This window comes from Tympanuchus pallidicinctus, unplaced genomic scaffold, assembly GCF_026119805.1.
Source record: "Tympanuchus pallidicinctus isolate F22 unplaced genomic scaffold, pur_lepc_1.0 scaffold9, whole genome shotgun sequence".
NCBI classification, from domain to species: domain Eukaryota; kingdom Metazoa; phylum Chordata; class Aves; order Galliformes; family Phasianidae; genus Tympanuchus; species Tympanuchus pallidicinctus.
Window position 1 is genome coordinate 3,456,564 of NW_026294813.1, and position 19,021 is coordinate 3,475,584.

Consider the following 19,021-nt stretch of genomic DNA (forward strand, 5'->3'; position numbering starts at 1 on the left):
GGCCATACTAACCCACCAGTGCAGGTTTATGTACCTCACACCTCAGACCCTATCAAGAAATTTGGCAGTGGCAGCTTGATAAGGACGCCATACTTTACTGAATGTGTTCTAAAAACAACATCTGCAAAACACTTCTCTGGGACACACTTCTTAATGACCTTCCTCACTTGTGTCCCTCTTCTTAACTATTACCCATGTGGGTTCTCCAAGCTTCTGCAGCATCAGAAGGTGCTGTAAAGATGCAGCAGTGAGAATTCTTAAGTTTATGCAAAAATGCTAGCACCTGGAGAAAGGAGGGGGAAATCTGTGGAAAGACTATGACTTTCTGGAAACTTGTCTACAGACTGTTTATTTTAAGATGGTAAAATAATTCTTCTAAAAAGAGTTAAATTTCTAATAAGACTGATCACATTTTTCATTTCAGTACTGGACTAATTAACAAATGAACCTGAATTACCAGCTACTTCAAAGTGAAAATTCTAGCAATGGGAGGTTTTTAGTATTGCAGCAGTTTAAGCAATCACTGTAACCCATTCAAATTCTCTTTTTATTATTGTGGCACTGATAGTGAAATAACACTACCCAGATTCCTTATCCCAAGCTGGAATATGTATTGGTATTTATGTATTGGAATATATATTTCAAAAGGAGGAAAAAATAACCAATTCCTCAAATTAAACTTTCAAGAAAGATGGGGCCATTCTAAATAATCTTAATTCAATGACAGAGTAGCTCAGGAAGTCAGTGGCTACTGCTGTAATGTTTATACACCTTCTCATAAACCAATAATAATAATTATACTTTTGGAATGGTGTTTCTGTTTTCTAATTCTATCCTTACTGAAAAAAAATCTGATTCTTTATGTTGAAAACTTTTTAATTATGGTAGTGACTACTGTAATTAAAGCACAGACCAAAGTAGTCAGTTGTTTCATTAATACACACAAAGCTTTACAGAATTTGGATAATGAATGCACTGAGAGCATTTTAATGCACAACTTGAGAAACAAATGGTAGTTCAGATTCAAAACCATACAATAGCATCCTGAGAGATTCCTTTTTACACTTGCCCAGTAATATTTTTAAGATCTACAGCTTACAAAAGAGCCAGTGCTTTATTGCAGTCACTTTTCAAAGCAGCTCTGGCTAGCATTACATTCATTTTATCTCCTTTCCTTTTTTTCTCTCATTATCTTCTTGCTTTCTTCTCTTCTCCTCTTAGTTACAGGATTCCGTGGATCATAGATCTCGAAAGTGTCTTCATCCTGCATGCTTGCATCTTTCACCTTTCTGCTCTTATCTTCAAACTGAAGTACATGTGACATCCTATGAAACAAATAAAACATGGCTCATATACAGTGACAGAAAAGTTATGATTTCTAATTATGATAAGCATGACAAAATTGTAGCACCATGTAGCAAAGAAGACTTAAGCTTTGCTATTTTTTTTTTTCCTTTTCTTATTAAACTCCGGTATAACAGGATAACCACTTCTATGAAAACACATTTTCACAAATACCAGCTGGAGTTTACTCTGCTGTATTTTATTTCAAGAATTGAGCTCTCTTGTCTTGTCTTTTTCTATTTAATGTATCTTCCCAAATATACTGAATAATTTTCCCAGGAACAGGGAGTGTTTCTTGAGAGACTTTTCCTATTAGTCACTTTGGATTTCCTTTCACAGTTATGCAAAAGGAGAGAAGAGCTTGCATGGAAAACTAAGAAGGTGCACAGATCAACATGGGAATGCCTGAATTACTACTCTTCCACCTCAGATGGCTCAGATCATAATTTTTAATTATTTCAGTGCTAAGCTAATATTTTTTTCAACCCCAATATTTTCTACTGTTGATTAGAAATCTCATTTTCCCTTTTCAGCAAATTCCCTTTCCGGTCTGACTGATCATATTGCCATAATCTAGTCAAAAATTTCTTGGTAGCTGTATCCAGTGCCAGGAAAGCCTTAAGCTGATCAACTGTGGCCTTATTAATAGAAACCTACAAGTTTTAGCTTGGACTGAAAACAAAGAGATAAATTATTTGCACTGTCTAACAAGAAAGGGTTGGGGGAAAAGAGAAGAAAAATACTACAGATGCTTACAATTTGACTGATTGTAAGTCTCCTGGTCTTTACTGACAATCTTGTTACTTCTGTGTATCGCAAAATGTAGTTTCAAGTATCAAAACTTACCTGCAGGATTAGTACTTGTTCACCACAACAGTAATATTTTAAATGAGAAGCCCACATGACTACTTAATAAGACTATTGAATATAAACTCATAGTAACACTGACACTTATGGGCCAAAGGCAGCAGAATTAGAAAAAAACACCAAAAACTAAATTAATGATTTTTCAGTGCATAGACATGTGACCAAGCAAAAAGCTCACTTAAGTCTGGACTCTGTTTTAATCAACTGTAAAAATTTCTTTAACTTTAGTGGGACAATAATAACAATGATTTGAACAATTGAACTGAATATAAGCCTATTTATCTTTACAACACTAGATATTGGTAAAGTCTTTATGAAATAGGAAGTCCATGAAAAACAAGTCAGAATCAGAATGAAAGCTCCTTTACTGATGAAAGATTACTTTATCAGTCTCTCACAACATATAAGAGATCATGAATAAAGCAAATTTTTCAAAGAGCTCTAGTACACATCTTCACATGTAAAGAGAGAGAGCAGCAGCAGGTCAGTAGATGTAGATTACAGTGTTGTAGTATTAAAGAAATTAGACAAAATTCAAAGCAATAGACTATATGGGTTGGAATGCTTTTGAAAAATCTTACATGCAGTAATTGAGATTTTTCAACAAATCTATTGTTGATGTGCGGGTTTTTTACATTTTTCACTGAACAGTACTGATGCATACTGAACAGTAGGGATGCATATTACGACGTCCTCTGAAAATACTTTGTAAGAATTGTTTCCAGTGTATAGCATTCAGTAATTTATAAACCTCACAGACTAATTAAAAAAAAAAATATATATTTTCTTAGTCATATCTACAATTCAGAGTAACATAATGTACCATCAGAATGGTTCATGATTGTGTATTTGTAGTTTAATTATAAAAACACTGTATCACTGTGGAGAGACTGAAGTAATTTATTTTAGTTAACATGCTTTTTTACATTTGTCATTTTTTTTTTTTACATATTAAAGCATCAGAATATGTATGTATATATTTAAAAATATATACAAAATCACACTATCCTAGACTAAATTAAAGTACAGTCCCAAAGAGGTGGTGTTACTACTCACTAAGTGGCTTTAGAGGATGTTAAATGAATGTGTACAGTGCACTCTCAACCATTTAATCAGCTATAGTTTCAAACTATGACATAGCGTACTTGTAGGATACAACGCACAGAAATTAAATCTCTCTCTCTCTCTCATTCTTGGGTCTGACCAGAGAAATAAGATGCGGCAGATATAGACCACACAGCATTTAATTTGTTTCCAAGAGCTGAAAGAAGTCACTCTCTCACTTCTCTCCGTAACTTTCCACTGAGGTGTTCCCAGTTATGATTAAAAATAAGCCATTACAAATTACTTTGAAACTCACTGAATGAATTTCAGATGCAGCTTCTCATAGGTAAAGTAAAAAAAACACAAAAGATTATTGTGAAGATTTTCAAAAATACTTCCTCGGTGTGAACTTCAGCTTATTTTTGCAAGGCACACATCTTCACAAGTATACCTGTTCTGCATCAGTGTAAATGCTAAATCAGACTGCATACTATTGAAAGAATAATCATTTGCTTCTTCTTTTTTTTTTCCAAGAACATGGCAAATATCTAGTTATCTTATTATCTTATTATATCTAGTATCCAATATTATAATATCTAACTTTTTTGAAATTAATAAATTTAGAGTAATCTTACTCAAGCCTGCACTAGCATAACTTTTCAAATGCTGATATTGGGCTACAATTCCATAAATGCATGTGGGATAAGTATTCCTTTTTCAGTTTATAGCTCTCTTCCCTTGCTCATGCTCCTGAGTTCAGCAAAGAGCTGTCTGCCCCCTTTTGCTTTGCACTCACTGTGATGAAATCTTTAGCTTCATCTCTTCATCTCTGGAATTCCATACTCTACCACTCAACTTCTGCTTATCACGAACTGCTGACAGTTCATCTTACACTTTGTAAGATCACAAATTTAAAGTACATTTTTTCTTCAAAATTTAAAGGATGAAAGGTGTCAGTTCTTCTACACTAAACTTGAAACCCAAACTTTTGCAATGCAGGGTGTTTTTCTTTCCCTCCCCCTAAAAATTAGCATGAATTAAATAGCTTGCCAAAACTGATGATTCTGGGCTAAGAGTACCTCAGGGGCAGCAAATTGCTGATGATACGAAGTTGGGAGGATTGGCTGACACGCCTGAAGGCCGTGCTGCCATTCAGCGAGACCTGGACAGGCTGGAGAGCTGGGCAGAAAAAAACCGGATGAGGTTTAACAGAAGCGAGTGTAGAGTCTTGCATCTGGGGAGGAATAATTGCATGTATCAATACAGGTTGGGGGATGAGCTGCTGGAGGGGAGCTCTGCGGAAAGGGACCTGGGTGTCCTGGTGGACGACAGGTTGGCCATGAGCCAGCAGTGTGCCCTTGTGGCCAAGAGGGCCAATGGCATCCTGGGGTGCATTAAAAAGAGCGTGGCCAGCAGGTCGAGGGAGGTGATCCTCCCCCTCTACTCTGCCCTGGTAAGGCCTCATCTGGAGTACTGCGTCCAGTTCTGGGCTCCCCAGTACAAAAAAGACAGGGATCTCTTGGAAAGAGTCCAGCAGAGGGCCACGAAGATGGTGAAGGGCCTGGAGCATCTCTCCTATGAAGAAAGGCTGAGTGATCTGGGTCTGTTCAGCCTTGAGAAAAGAAGACTGAGAGGGGACCTGATCCAGGTCTATAAATATCTAAGGTGTGGGGGGCAGAATGGCGAGGCCAGACTGTTTTCAGTGGTGAGTGGAGACAGGACAAGGGGAAATGGCTGGAAACTGCAGCATAGGAAGTTCTGCAGCAATGTGTGCAAGAACTTCTTTACAGTGAGGTGACGGAGCACTGGAACAGGCTGCCCAGGGAGGTGGTGGAGTCTCCTTCTCTGGAGATGTTCAAGACCTGCCTGGATGCCTACCTGTGCAACCTGGTGTAGGGAACCTGCTTTGGCAGGGGGGTTGGAATCAATGATCTCTGGAGGTCCCTTCCAACCCCTACAATGCTGTGCTTCTGTGATTCTGTGAAATCGGAGTTGCTCTCTTACCGTGGATTTAGTGCTGGATAGTTTGAGTACTGATTTATTCCATGTGCTGGGCAGTATCTGTGCTTTTAGCTTTACCTATTTCCTGCAGTGTTAAAAAATGACATTCGGTACTCAGCTCTCTTGTGCATTCCAGAAATGAAATGTCTTGATACATAAGACTGAAATACCTGAACACATTTTAACTTGAATCAGAGACAACACAGTATTTACAAAGATAAGCAGGTACACCCCTGCTAGAGTGGCATTCTCGGATGATTCATGCAACAGTTGGCAAACAAGACTCGAAGTCAATAGCAGATTATCTCCCCAATGTCCTTAAAATGCAGTAACTAACACAATACTTTACTGATCAGCTTGATTGCTTTCTAGGAGGTAACAAGTGGGAGAATGTTGGCTGCAACACTAAAAAAAATCAGTACAGTAGACTTCAAGAACTTTGCATTATGATTAAGCTGTGTCCAAAGCAACATTTGCCAACTGGGCAGGAAAGGCCAGACCCCGCCTGCACGACTCAACCAGCTTATCTAGGAGACAGACTCTGATCTATTGAACTACTGCGGTGCAAAGGCCCTTGTAAGAAAAGATAGGATATACAGTAATTCCTGTGATTTTGGGATGTGTGAGCCATGCACTGGATCTGAAGCATGTGCCAGCTGCTGATAGCTGGCAGTCATTTTAAGTGTAGCATAAGCAGACATCAAGTATCACATCAGCTCTAGCCTTTCCTGCACTGCCCTTTGGGAAAAAACAAAGTGGCAACCAGTGAATTTAATTATTTTCAGTATCAGTGATAATGAGGAAGCAATGAAAATGCTTTTGCACTAGTGCTGAACCTGTAAACTGCATGTACAACACAATGCCCAAATCACTAATGCTTATACTAACTGAAGTGAAAAACTGCACTGATTTCACGCTTGTTAATCAATCTGGCATAGCCGTTGGCTGTTACCAACCCACCTGTTGCTCATTCAACCTTCCTTGTCCAAGTTACTATCCATGCCATGCCCTCTAGCACTTCAGTAACTTCCGTAGAGTGCCTGGGAAATAAGTTTAGGCTAACCTATGTCAGTGTTTTAAACAGCTCAACTTTGCAGTAAACCCTCAACAGGCATGGACAAATTCTGCCAACTCTGCTATAACGGCAGCAACTTTTGGCAGAGGCACTAACATCTCAAGCAGTTATAGTCAGGACTCATTTGGGGGTGTCTGCAAAAAGCATGGCAGCTGGTGACAGATCTTTTGTTTCTGCAATCAGCAGGCACTGAGGAATAAGAAATGAACAGTTCTTCACTCTCCAGATGCAGAATAATATGCTACTTAAAATGCACTACTTAATGTATGTCTAAACTGGAACAATGAACATGGGCAAAAATTATATACTTCTAAATGCAGATGAAATGAATAGAACAACTAAATACATTTCTATACAGTTTACAATACCAGAATTCTGTAAGTTATTCCTACATTTTAATATCGGTTTGTTCCATCACAATGTTTAAAATGGATGAAGCAACAGTATCTTGCATTTTACAGGCTGTCTCTAATAAGAGAGAAATTAGAGACCAATATGGACCTGCTGAAGATCTAGTGACTCCAAATGTGTAACGATAAAAGTGCAATCTGGGACAGGTCAGACAGAAGCTTTCTTAAATACGATCATAGTTACAGAACCCTGGGTAGCATCTGCTCCTCTACTCCCCTGTTTTCTGCTGACAACAAACCTGCTGTTTCAGGGGAAGAGATGGAAAGAAGAGGAACAGCAGCTATTCTAGTTAAAAAAAAACAGGTATTGTCCCTGGAAGAGGTGTGCTCCTTAAGTAACTTAGGAGTGCTGTAGTTCTAAGAAGAGACAGTGTGGAGGTGGCTGGCTCCTGCCGGAGCCTGCAGGAGTGGCACATCCAGTGTCATCTTAGCTCCCAAGTGGGGGAGTTGGAAACAATCACAGATGGTTAGCTTTTAGTTGAAAGGAATGTTCTGTTAGAATAAAGTTCTTAGCCAGATGTCTCAAATCTTTAATATAAGTAATTTTATCACTACAGAGTGTAACAACCAATGCCACCTTTTTCTGCATTCAACATCACTTGCAAGTAACATGCTACCTACTTTTCTCAATTATGACAAATGGTATGTACACTGAAGAGAAAAAAAAAAAAAAAAAGCAGTATCAAGTACCTTACATTATATTCTATTTGCAATGTAGATTTTTCCTGCAACTACTGTAAATGTGCTTATTAAACGATGAACGTGGATGTAGGAATGTTACAACACTTCCCTCCCATCACCTCGTGATCTAGGCAGCGGATAGATGCGTAGTTCATGTAAACAGATGAGAAAACAGATTAGTGAATCTGCAGATCAAAGCAAATGAGATCTCATACCCAAGGAAAAAGCATGTTAGTTGTTCTGGAAGAATGAGCTCATTGGCACTCTCTTCACTTCCAGCAGAGAAGCGGGTGGCACAGCAAGAGGAGAAACAGTTCAGAAACAGAGACAAAAAGAAAAATAAATTGAGGAAGGTAAATAATAACGAAAGGATAGGAATGAGAAACAGAGAAAAAGAGACTGACCAAAATGTAAATTAAAAAAAAAATCAATTTACAATTGAAAATAAGCAAAAAATGTAAATCAACGCAGGAGTAGAAGAGTAAGATCAAGACAAAAAATGTCATAAAACCATAAAACAATTAGAATTTTATAAGAGGAAATAATGATAAAATTTAAACTTGTTTCCACTTTTTTTCAGATACTACAATCAAAACAAGCTTCTTGGCTCAGCCTGCTGTCACCACTTCTTGCATAACAGTGTCCAAGAACTTTGCAGATAATTTTGTAAATGCAATCCAGCAGGACAGAGAAAATACATCTACGTTTGATGAAACCTGCAACCACCATTATTTTCATTAAGCAACAGAACTCCTGCTGGGAAGGTCTTCATTTCTATCTGCCCTATCTCACCACTGACCTTTGTTATTTTACTATATGAGATAAACCATCATCACTCTTCATGCAAAGGAATCCAGTAATGCAAATTCCTCTCTCTTAGCTAGCATGAAAAGAATCTTTTTCCCAAGTAATTCGATGTAGGTTCTGATTCTTAAAGCAGTGAGTATTAATAGCGCTAAATAATGCCACAGATACAAAATCAGACCCATCTCTTCAATTCTCAGTGTTTCACACAGCTACCACAAAAAGAGATGTGCATAGGCAACAAGCTTCCATGAGAATGTTTTGTCTTATTAGTTCATAGCATCTCTAGGCTAAATTATCTATGAAAGTTCCTATCATTTTGTAGTACTTCCACTGTATCATTGTCCCAGTTTGGACCCAGTTTATCAAACCTGTTTGATTTCTTGTCAAAAAAGCTTATTATGCCCCAAATAATATTCTCTGGTCATCAGGATTCTGCTGTCATTGTTATCGATGTAAGATTTCACTCCTTCTTTTTTCACTACTCAGCTTCTCTATGAACATTTCCTTTCCTGAATAATTAGATCACTTGTCCCTTAAGCTTTCTGTGCTTTAGTAAAATCTTGTTTCTCAAATTTAAAAGACAAAACAAACAACAATAAAAGAAAACAAAAGAAAAATCCAACTTGCTGCTTGAAAGAGAAATAAGGTTTTTTTTCAGATCCAGCCAAATGCAAATCATTAGTTATTCCACTGAGTTTAATAATAGAAAAAATACTCAGGAAAGTATTCAGAAAACTGTTGCTGAAACACAAATATTTGCCATACTCAAGTAAGTTTTGTGAGTATTTAATTCTACTTGTCAACTTGTCAACTTGTTTTAGTTTACGAATATGGTACAGAGCACAGTTTTTGCCTGAAATGTAAGAATAAATGCAAAATCTTTTTTCAGTGTGGCTGTAAATGTCATGCACAATCTCCACCCTCCAAGCACTCTTATGGGATTAACTTGAAAGGAGTATTTTCTGAGTTTCAGATCAAGGGAGTGTTACTAGTCTCCATTCATTCAGATATTAACAATGGAGGTGACATACTATTGCTGCTGTTGCATAGAGCAAGAATATCCTCAATTCTCACCAAGGAAAAGTGATAATAAATAAATCAAAAATGCTTCTAAGTATTTTTACTCTTCTGTTAGGTTAACTGCTTAAAATGACCAGAAGGGAACATTTGCAGATATTTCTAGCATGCTGTTTTCTTGAGATATTCTGTTCAAATGCTATTTACTGACTTTTGTTCCAAAATATTCACTGTGAAAATAATAAAAAAGCAGTATTTTTACTAAGTGTTACAAAAAAAAACTTCAATACTTCCAAAGCTTCTAACAATTTAAAAAAATATTAGTATACCTTTTCATTGCTGAAAATGTTGCTAACCTTTTTTTTTTTTTTTTTTTTTTTTGAAAGAGGATTTAAGTAAAATTCCAAGGTAAAATCAACTTATCGATGAAAAACATTATCCAGTTCTGAAGATAATGAAATCACTGGGTGAAAATTTGGACTTTCTCTAAGTACCATAATTAGAAATATTTAGACCATGATGATTTCCGATCTCAAGCATTTTTTCTACAACAAAACCAACCCAACAACACACCACCACAGTTATCCTATTGTTATGTTCTAACAGTCACAACTAAAGAATATATTTACAGTATATCTTTATCCCCTTCAGAAAAATGTTAAGTAGTCTGATGAAAGAAGTTGGGTGCTTTAAATAGACAACTGCTCCTGGTAGAATAGCCTGGTATGGGAGACTGTAATGCAGATTCCAGATGTTGTTCCAGACAGTGTACCAGCACAGAAAAACTTTACACAGCATTTACTATGAGGACATAAGAACGGCCATACCGGAATAAACCAATGATCCATCCAGTCTAGTATCCTGCCTCTGGCATGGACTTCTACAATATCTGATGGTCTAGAAGTCAGCAAATGCCTCCCCAGGTTAACACAGTCAGGGAATATTGTATCACCAGAGCACAGAGTAGGAGGGAGGGGAAGGAGACTGTTTCTAACATAAAAATACTGGATTTTCATAACTTAGCATTCAACATTTTCTGGATGTGCTCCCTCCTCTTTTGTTATTTCCTCTTCCCATGATTACATCCAAATCCATATGATTTAATCATGATACTGAAACAGATGATGTTGGGGTGCTTAAAAAGGTGTGTAAATACTCAGGAAGCTTAAGCTAAGCTACTCAAGATTTAGAAGATTATTTCTTCATTCTTCACTAGATTTGTTGGCAATAAATAAAATGTAACATTTCCAGATAGTAACCGAAATACTAGATATCCCTTGAGTAAAGCATGGATCATCTCTGAATTTAAGTGAAACAGTAGTTGATTCCAGGCCCGGATGCCTAGTCCAAATAAACTTAGACACGGGGGAATTAACAAAAAATAAACAAACAAAAAACCCACCCCAAATGCTCTGAATTTCTCAAGCATGCCAAACAGCTAGAAGCAATAAATACATAACTTCTTCAGAAGAAAAATTTGTTAATACAATACTACTGACTAGCAGTGAGCTAGCAGCTAACATTTACATATCAAGGTCTGACTGCATTCTAGTGGTAAAGGGTTGAAGGTGGATATAAAATTGGAAAGATTTATAGCAGAATGATTTTTTTCCATTCTTCCTTTAAAATGCTGAAACCCAAACAAACACTTGTATTTTGCCAAATAGAAAAGAAACCCTTCTTTCCAATGTGTTTCTAATACAGACCTCTGGCATGCATTTATTCTTTGTAACAATCAAGTAAGTATTTTGTCTTTTTTTTTAACTAAATGTAGTTGAGTAAATCAATGGCCTTAGCAGGAGAGCCCTAATACAGAGCCAGATTTTCCAGACTAGTGGAGGAACGTTGGCTCAAATCGGGATGGGAGGAGGGGAGAAAACATGGCTTTAATCCATCTTTGTGCCTCACTGGCATAAATTACAGCAGCACTTTTTCTTTCGTTCCCCAAGCTAGCATTGGCATGTGAAATTGACTGCTGCTTAGCTTGCAGGAACTTACTGTGTTTGTCACAGCTAAGCTTCTACAGCTGAAACTGCAGATACTGCTGCTAATCTTGAGGAAACCACATTTCATAGGCATTGATCTAAGGCATTATGGCAAAGAAAGAAATGACATTCTAGAAAATATATACAAAAAGGTTAGGCTTATGAAAGAAATACAGCCATTTTTTAGGTGTTTATCCAGAAGGATAAGTTTGAGAAGTTTGAGAGCAGATACTGCATAAAGTAAGAAATCTTGGAAATGAAAAGTGGAAGACTTTCATGTGTAGTAAATATTAACAGTGTGCATCACAGATTTATTTCTTAATACAAATGAAATCCTGTAATTTAAAAACTGATTGGCTGAGCTCAACATTTTACTGATTCCAAAATTGCTATTTCAATGAAAAAAAAAAAAAAAAAAGTAACAAAACAAAAAAATTCTAGTCTACTCTCTACAGTAGACACCAAAGTGATTGCATCTTGATGGTTTTTTTTAAGAATCATTTCTCTCTCTGTCGGACAAAAAATATCTTACTAGAAGAGTATGAAATAAATAAAATACTGTATTCCCACTCTTGATTGCACCAGATTTCTCTTTGGCATCAATGTTAAATATTCTGAACCAAACTTCTCCTTGTATTATAAACAAAAACATTTTAAAAGACAATAAATGGCCTAACTACTGAGTTGGATAGAAAATATTTTTACTGAATGTACAGATTAATTTTTTGTTTGTGCTGGATTAAAATCTAAGCGTTTACAAATGAGCAAAACATTATACAGTTAAATTGCAGTGAATGTCCTAGCAGAAGGAAGTTAGCAATAGCACACAATGCTCTCAAAATATTTAACTGTCCTCAGTGGATGTTATTTGAAATTCAGGACTGGGAATAGATTACAGGATATGACATACAGAAAACAGCCTGCACTTTAAATAATTAGCACTGAACTTCACTGAGATTTTTGTCCATAGAACAAGTTAAATTACTAAAATAGACCCATTGACTTCTTATACATGAAATTTGTCACAAATAACTGATAACAGTCATGTCAGCGTTAGTAATTTTTTAAATGCATTTAATGCATTTCTGTTTAAGAAAGACCCTTCCTCACATAATTTTCACAATATCCTTTCCACTGTAATTTGAAAAGGTATTTTCAGACATTAACTTATTCACTTTGATTTACAAATAGTCCTATTTTTCCTATTCCTCAAATTAATTAAGATTTAGAATAATGATCTAGATTTATTGAGATCAAGCACAGTTCAGACTCAGCAAAGGTAACTAACCATAAAAGAATTTTAAACTGAAAAATCATGTGAAAATCATAATCTCATTTCAAATACGCCTCTTGCACATTCTTTCCTGTCCCACAGTATATCTGAAAGCTGAATGTATTTGTTATTTCATATCAAAGAAAGACAGTAAGTTTCAAAGTCTAGACATCCTCCCAGAAATACTTAAGCTGACTGTCTCATTTACATTTATTGCTTCTAGTTAAGGCTATAAAAGTATTCCCTTGGGAAAGAAAAAGCCAAACATTCTGAAAGATCAAGCTTTGTAGTTTACATCCAGCACCTCAGATTTCACCCAGGAAATACTGTAGTGCTTTGTTATGAAGCAGTGGCACCACGTACTGTAGTAAGATGAACTATGTAGCATGCTGAAAGTCACACACCAATTCTAAATGGCCTGAGTGTGCACTGCTTAGAACAGATGGAGACTACCGATCTCAAACAAGAAGAAATTATCAATCTGTAGCTGCATGCAAAATGAAGGAAAAATTACTGGTCTCTGCTGTAAAACTAAACGCAACAATAATGTGAAACCACACTTACCAGGACTCAGACTAGCATTGTGGAAACTACTTTCAAGTAAGAACAGAATAGTGCCTCAATGCAATGTCCAGTATATACCAATACCTTCTGGTCCTCTTCCAGCATTTGCTGCCTCTTAGCTAATACGCACTTTAACTATGAACTTCACTTGCTTCAAATTGAATGGATGGGCATATACTTTCAACATATTTACCCAAAAAAACCCACGATTTGCAAGTTTGTGTTGCTTTCAGGACTTACAAGGTACTGTAATTTTGATTGATTTAGTGTGTGATGTATTTCTTTTTCAGCTGTATGGAATTCTGCTCCTTGTGAGTTTCAGGTTACTTGACCCTGACAGCTAGGCTTTATATTCAAGTATGCTGCTGGAGCTGGACTGTAAAACTTCTTGTGCATTTTGTCTGAGAATTCACAAACAAGGAGGACCCTTTACAGTAACACAGTAAGCCCACTTGGCGATCAGGTGAACTTTAAAGAATGAAAATGGTTTGTTGTTCTCTACACAAAGTTCCATCAAGTCAAGAATTGTAAAACTTTCATGAGAACATAAATACCTAAATATGCCAATACATATATCAGCTTCAGGAAGTCTACATGTGTTTCCAAAGATCTGAGTGAGAATACTGGAAGATACTCCAGAATTCTGATTTACAGATATGAGAAATGGATTTCTATAGCAGAGACTTTGTAACTTAGAAAAAAAAAACAGTATTCCTTCTGGAAAAGTGTAGATTTAAAATAAAATAAAATAATAAATATATACATATATATATATTTATATATATATATTTCTATATGTTTAATAAGGATATAAAGATGGTGAAAGTTCAGCTGGAAAGCCTGGTGTTTATGAATAGACAGCTATAGCTTAACGTTAAGAGTGAAAACAAATTCAGTGGATTCACTTAGAAGAATGTATGTACACAAAGCATGCGCAATATAAACTTAATGAAGAAGGGTTTTGAAAATTTATTGGAGTATTTAGAATTTACATAATTTTAACAAGCTAGTAATAATATGAAAAATTGAGCACAATTCAGAAATATGAAGTTTGATGGCTGAATTTCAATAAACAATACAGATATCGGGCAGAGACATGTTAGGCAATCATTCAGTAGAAAACAATTTGTGGCTTAGAATGGATTTGAAACCAGGCATGAAAGAAACAAGACAAAGAAAGTAATCCTTCCATTTAACTCTAAGTGTTGTATCTAGTCATGAACCACTCAGAAATCTCAGGAAGAATGAGAAATTGAGAAATAATAATATCCATGGAAAAGCTAAAAATCTTTTTGTCCTGGTTAAAAAAATGCATTTATGATTATTTTCATATGTGTTAAAAGAGCTTCAAAAAGAGAAAGTGAACTCTTTTGCAAAGTCCATTGTGAATTGGATATTAAATATTTGATATCATATAGAATCATAAGACTTTTAAGTTGGAAGGGGCTGTCAAAGGACAGTCCAACTCCCAGTCCAACTCCCCAGCAATGAACAGGGACAGATACACCAGCATCAGATCTTGTACCTGAGTGCAGAGGCCCGTCCAGCCTGACCTTGAATGTTTCCACAGGTGGAGCATCCACAGCCTCTCTGGGCAATCTGTTCCATTGCCTCACCATCTTCACTGTAAAAAACTTCTTTCTTATATCCATTCTAAATTTCCTCTATTTTGAAACCATTTCCCCTTGTCCTATCACAACACACCCTGCCAAAGAATCTGTCCTCTTCTCTTTTACAGCCCTGCTTCACATACTGAAAGGCTGCTCCCAGATCTCTCCAGAGCCCTCTCCAAGCTGCACAGCCCCAGCTCTCCCAGATGGTCGTCATAGGGGAGGTGTTCCATCTCTTGGATCATTTCTGTGCTTTCCTCTGGGCCTACACTAAATGGTCTATATCTCTCATGTACAGGGGCTCCACATCTGGATACAGTACTCAAGCTGAGGTCTCACCTGCACAGAGTAGAGGGATAGGATCACCTCCCTTGACCTGCTGACGACACATCTTTTCATGCAGTCCAGATCCAGCTAATGTTCTGGGCTGCAAGGGCACATTGCTGGCTCACATCCAGCTTCCCATTTGCCAGTACAAGAAGTTCTTCCAGGCAGGGCTGTGTTCCCTCCTTTCATCCCCAAGCTTATACTGATAGCGCAACTCAGGTGCAAGACCTTGCAGTGGGATTTACTTACTCTCATGAGGTTCACCTGAGCTTGAGCCTGTCTAGGTCTCTGTGAATGGCATTCTGTCCCTTGGGTGCGTCAACTGAACCACACAGCTTGGTGTCATCTGCAAACTCACTGAGGGTTCACGGAATCCCACTGTCAGTGTCGCTGATGAACATGTTAAAAAGCACTGGTCCTACTACTGACCCCTGAGGCACACCACTTCTATTATCATAGAATAATAGAATTACAAGGTTGGAAACAACCTATAAGATCATCTAGTCCAACCGTCTCCTCATCACCACTGCCACCACTGGCACTAAACCATATAATGCAGTACGTCGTCCAGACACCTCTTGAACACTGCCAGGGATGGCGACTCCACCACCTCCCTGGGCAGGCCATTCAAGCCATGTCTCACACCCAGTTCCTTATTCATCGAACAGTCCACCTGTCAAATTCATACCTTTCCAATTTGGAGAGAAGGGTGTTATGGAAGACCATGTCAAAGGCCTTACTTGAAGTCCAGATTGTATCAGTGGATCTTTCCTAATGATGCAGTTATACTATCACACCACTGACATGGTTGGTCAGACAGGACTTGCCTTAGTGAAGCCATGCTGGTTTTCCCATATCACCTTGAACTCTTCCATGTGCTCGAGCATAGCTTCCAGGATGATCTGCTCCATGATCTTCCTGGCAAAGAAGTAAGGCTGACAGGTGGGTAGTTCCCTAGGTCATCCTATCTTAAAAATGGAAAAACAGATGCCACAATGTCTTTTTTCCAGTCACTAGGGACTTCATTCACAGAATCACACAGAATCACAGAACCACTCGGGTTGGAAGGGACCTCAAGGATCATGTAGTTCCAACCCCCCTGCCTAGCAGGGCCACCAAACATACACATTCAGATCAGGTTGCCCAGGACCCCGTCCAACCTGGCCTTAAACACATCCAAGGATGGGGCATCCACAACCTCCCTGGGCAGCCCGTTCCAGGGCCTAACCACTCTCCTTGTAAAGAACTTCCCCCTAACATCCAACCTCAATCTTCTCTCCTTCAACTTGGATCCATTTCCCCTAGTCCTGCTATTGTCAGCCCTTTTGATGAGTTTACTCCCCTCCTGGGTGTAGGTTCCCTTAAGGTATTGATAGGCTGCAATGAGGTCACCCCGCAGCCTTCTCTTCTCCAGGCTGAACAAGCCCAACTCCCTCAGCCTGTCCTCATAGGGGAGGTGCTCCAGCCCCCTGATCATCTTAGTCGCCCTCCTTTGGACCCTTTCCAAAATCTCGATGTCTTTCTTGTACTGAGGGCTCCACACCTGGACACAGTACTCCAGATGGGGACACAGTACTCCAGATGGGGAGTTCGCCCAGACATCTGCTGGAAGAGTAGCATCATGAGATGCAGGCAATCCAAGAAACACCTGGAATGCACTAAGGATAACTTCCTCCGTCAAGTAATAGAAGGCCCTACTACAGGGAATGCAATATTGGACCTGTGCTCACCAGTGCAAATGAACTGAGAGATGACATCAGGATTGAAGACTGCCTGGGATATAGTGACCATGGTTGAGTTCATGGTCCAGAGGGATATTAAACAAAGAGTAAAATTAGAAGACTAAATTTTAGGAAAGCTAACTTCCAGTTCTTCAGGGAGTTAGTAAACAAAACACCCTGGCAAAATATCCTCCTGGGCAACGGTATAGCAGAAGTGGCAGATCTTTAAGGAAGCTTTCCTTAGTGTGCAAGAGCTCTCCATCTCCATCAGGAAAGGAAGGCAAGAGACTGGCATGGCTGAACTGGGATCTGCTGGTCAAAATGAAGGGTAAGAAGAAAATGCACAGGTAGTGGAAATAGGGACAGGTTCTGTGGGAAGACTATGAAGAAGCTGCTAGGCTGTGTAGGGATGGGTCAGGAGAGCCAAGGCCCAGCTTGAACTGAACTTGCCAAGGGATGCCAAGAATAAGAAAAACTGCTACAGGTACCTCAACCAGAAGAGGAAGGTCCAGGAGGGTGTATTCCCCCTAGCAAGTGAAAAATGCAAGCTGCTAACAACAGACAAGGAGAAGGCTGAGGTACTCAACAACATCTACGGATGTCATGTACCTGGACTTCAGCAAAGCCTATGATGTGGTCCCTCACCACATCCTTCTAGAAAGAAGACTTGTAGAGGTATGGATTTGAAAGATGATCTGTTCGACAGATTAAGAACTGGTTGGCTGGTTGCATACAAATGGTTGTGATCCGTGCTTCTATGTCTGGGTGGAGGCTGGTCACAAGCTGTATCCCCAAAGAGTCAGTCTAGGAACGGATGCTCTTCAGCATCTTTATCAGTGATACAGACAAAGAAATTGAGTGTACCCTCAGCAAGTTTGCAGATGACACTAATCTGAGTGGTGCAGTTGATACACTTGGGGGAGGGAAGCCAGAGGGACCTGAACAGGCTGGAGAAGTGAACATAATGAGGTTCAGCAAGGTGTTGCACTTGGGCTGGGGCAATCGCAAGTATTTACACAAACTGGAGGAAGATCTCCTTGAGAGCAGCCCTGCACAGAAGAACTTGGGGGTCCTGGTGGACGAGAAGGTGGACATGAGCCAGCAGTGTGTGCTTGCAGCCCGGAAGGCCAACTGTGTTGTGGGCTGCATTAAAAAAGGGGTGGCCAGCAGACAGAGGGAGGTGATTGTCCTCCTCTACACGGCTCTTGTGAGGCCCCATCTGCAGTACTGCGTCCAGGCCTGGGGTACTGGGGTATCCAGCACCAAAAAGATGCATTAAAAAAGGGGTGGCCAGCAGACAGAGGGAGGTGATTGTCCTCCTCTACACGGCTCTTGTGAGGCCCCATCTGCAGTACTGCGTCCAGGCCTGGGGTACTGGGGTATCCAGCACCAAAAAGATGCAGAGCTCTTGGAACAGGTCTAGAGGACGGCCAGCAAGACGATCAGAGGGCTGGAGCACTTCTCCCATGAAGAAAAGTTGAGGGAACTGGGCTTGTTTAGTTTGGCGAAGAGAAGGCTACACAGAGAGCTCACTGTGGCCCTTCCAGTACATGAAGGGAGTGTACAGGAGGAGGAATGACTGTTTACATGGGTTGATAGCAACAGGACATAGGGGAATGGTTTTAAGCTGAGACAGGGGAGATCTAGATCAGACATCAGAAGGAAGTCTAATCTAGAGGGTGGTGACACACTGGAACAGGTTGTCCAGACAGACTGTGCGTGCCCCATCCCTGGAGGCCAGGCTGGATGTGGCTCTGGGCAGCCTGGTCTGTTGGTTGGCGACCCTGTACATAGCAGGGGGGTTGAAACTAGGTGATCTTTGAGGTCCTTTTCAACCCAGGCCATTCTATGATTCATGTAAAGGACTATCAAAAGGAAGACTATATTACATCTAAATATTTAATACCACTAGGAATAGTTAAACAGATAGAGATTGGAATCTCTATCATTGGACTTCAAGAACAAATTTGACAAACAGTAAGAAAACTGCATGTCCTGCATTCCTTTCAGACTACGGAGATGGTTTAATTATGTTACATCCGGGGGTCCTGCTCTGGCCCTTTTCTGGTGCAGCTTGAATTCAGCTTTCATGGTGGATTCAGAAATGAAAACTTATCAAATGAGCAGCAACATTATTTTCTAATAAGAATAAACAGGTCTTTGTTAGAGCGTATGTTATCTGGGAAAATGTTTCACTTCTTAGCAACAGAAGATCTAATCTCATCCTTCTTTTAAACAGATAACAAAAAGAGTCCAGAATTCACCAATCTCTTTCTGTCAGGGATTAAGTATCAC

The 19,021-nt window shown here is 39.0% G+C and overlaps 1 protein-coding gene across 1 annotated transcript in view; it reads right to left on the reverse strand.

The window, feature by feature from the left end:
* Window positions 1-958: 958 nt before the first annotated feature.
* Window positions 959-19,021, reverse strand: part of CWC27 (CWC27 spliceosome associated cyclophilin) — a 117,081-nt gene continuing 99,018 nt past the window's right edge. The window contains exon 14 of the mRNA XM_052670451.1: window positions 959-1,325. Coding sequence (XP_052526411.1) covers window positions 1,163-1,325 — 163 coding nt within the window. The 3' untranslated portion in view covers window positions 959-1,162. The remainder of the gene's footprint in view (window positions 1,326-19,021) is intronic.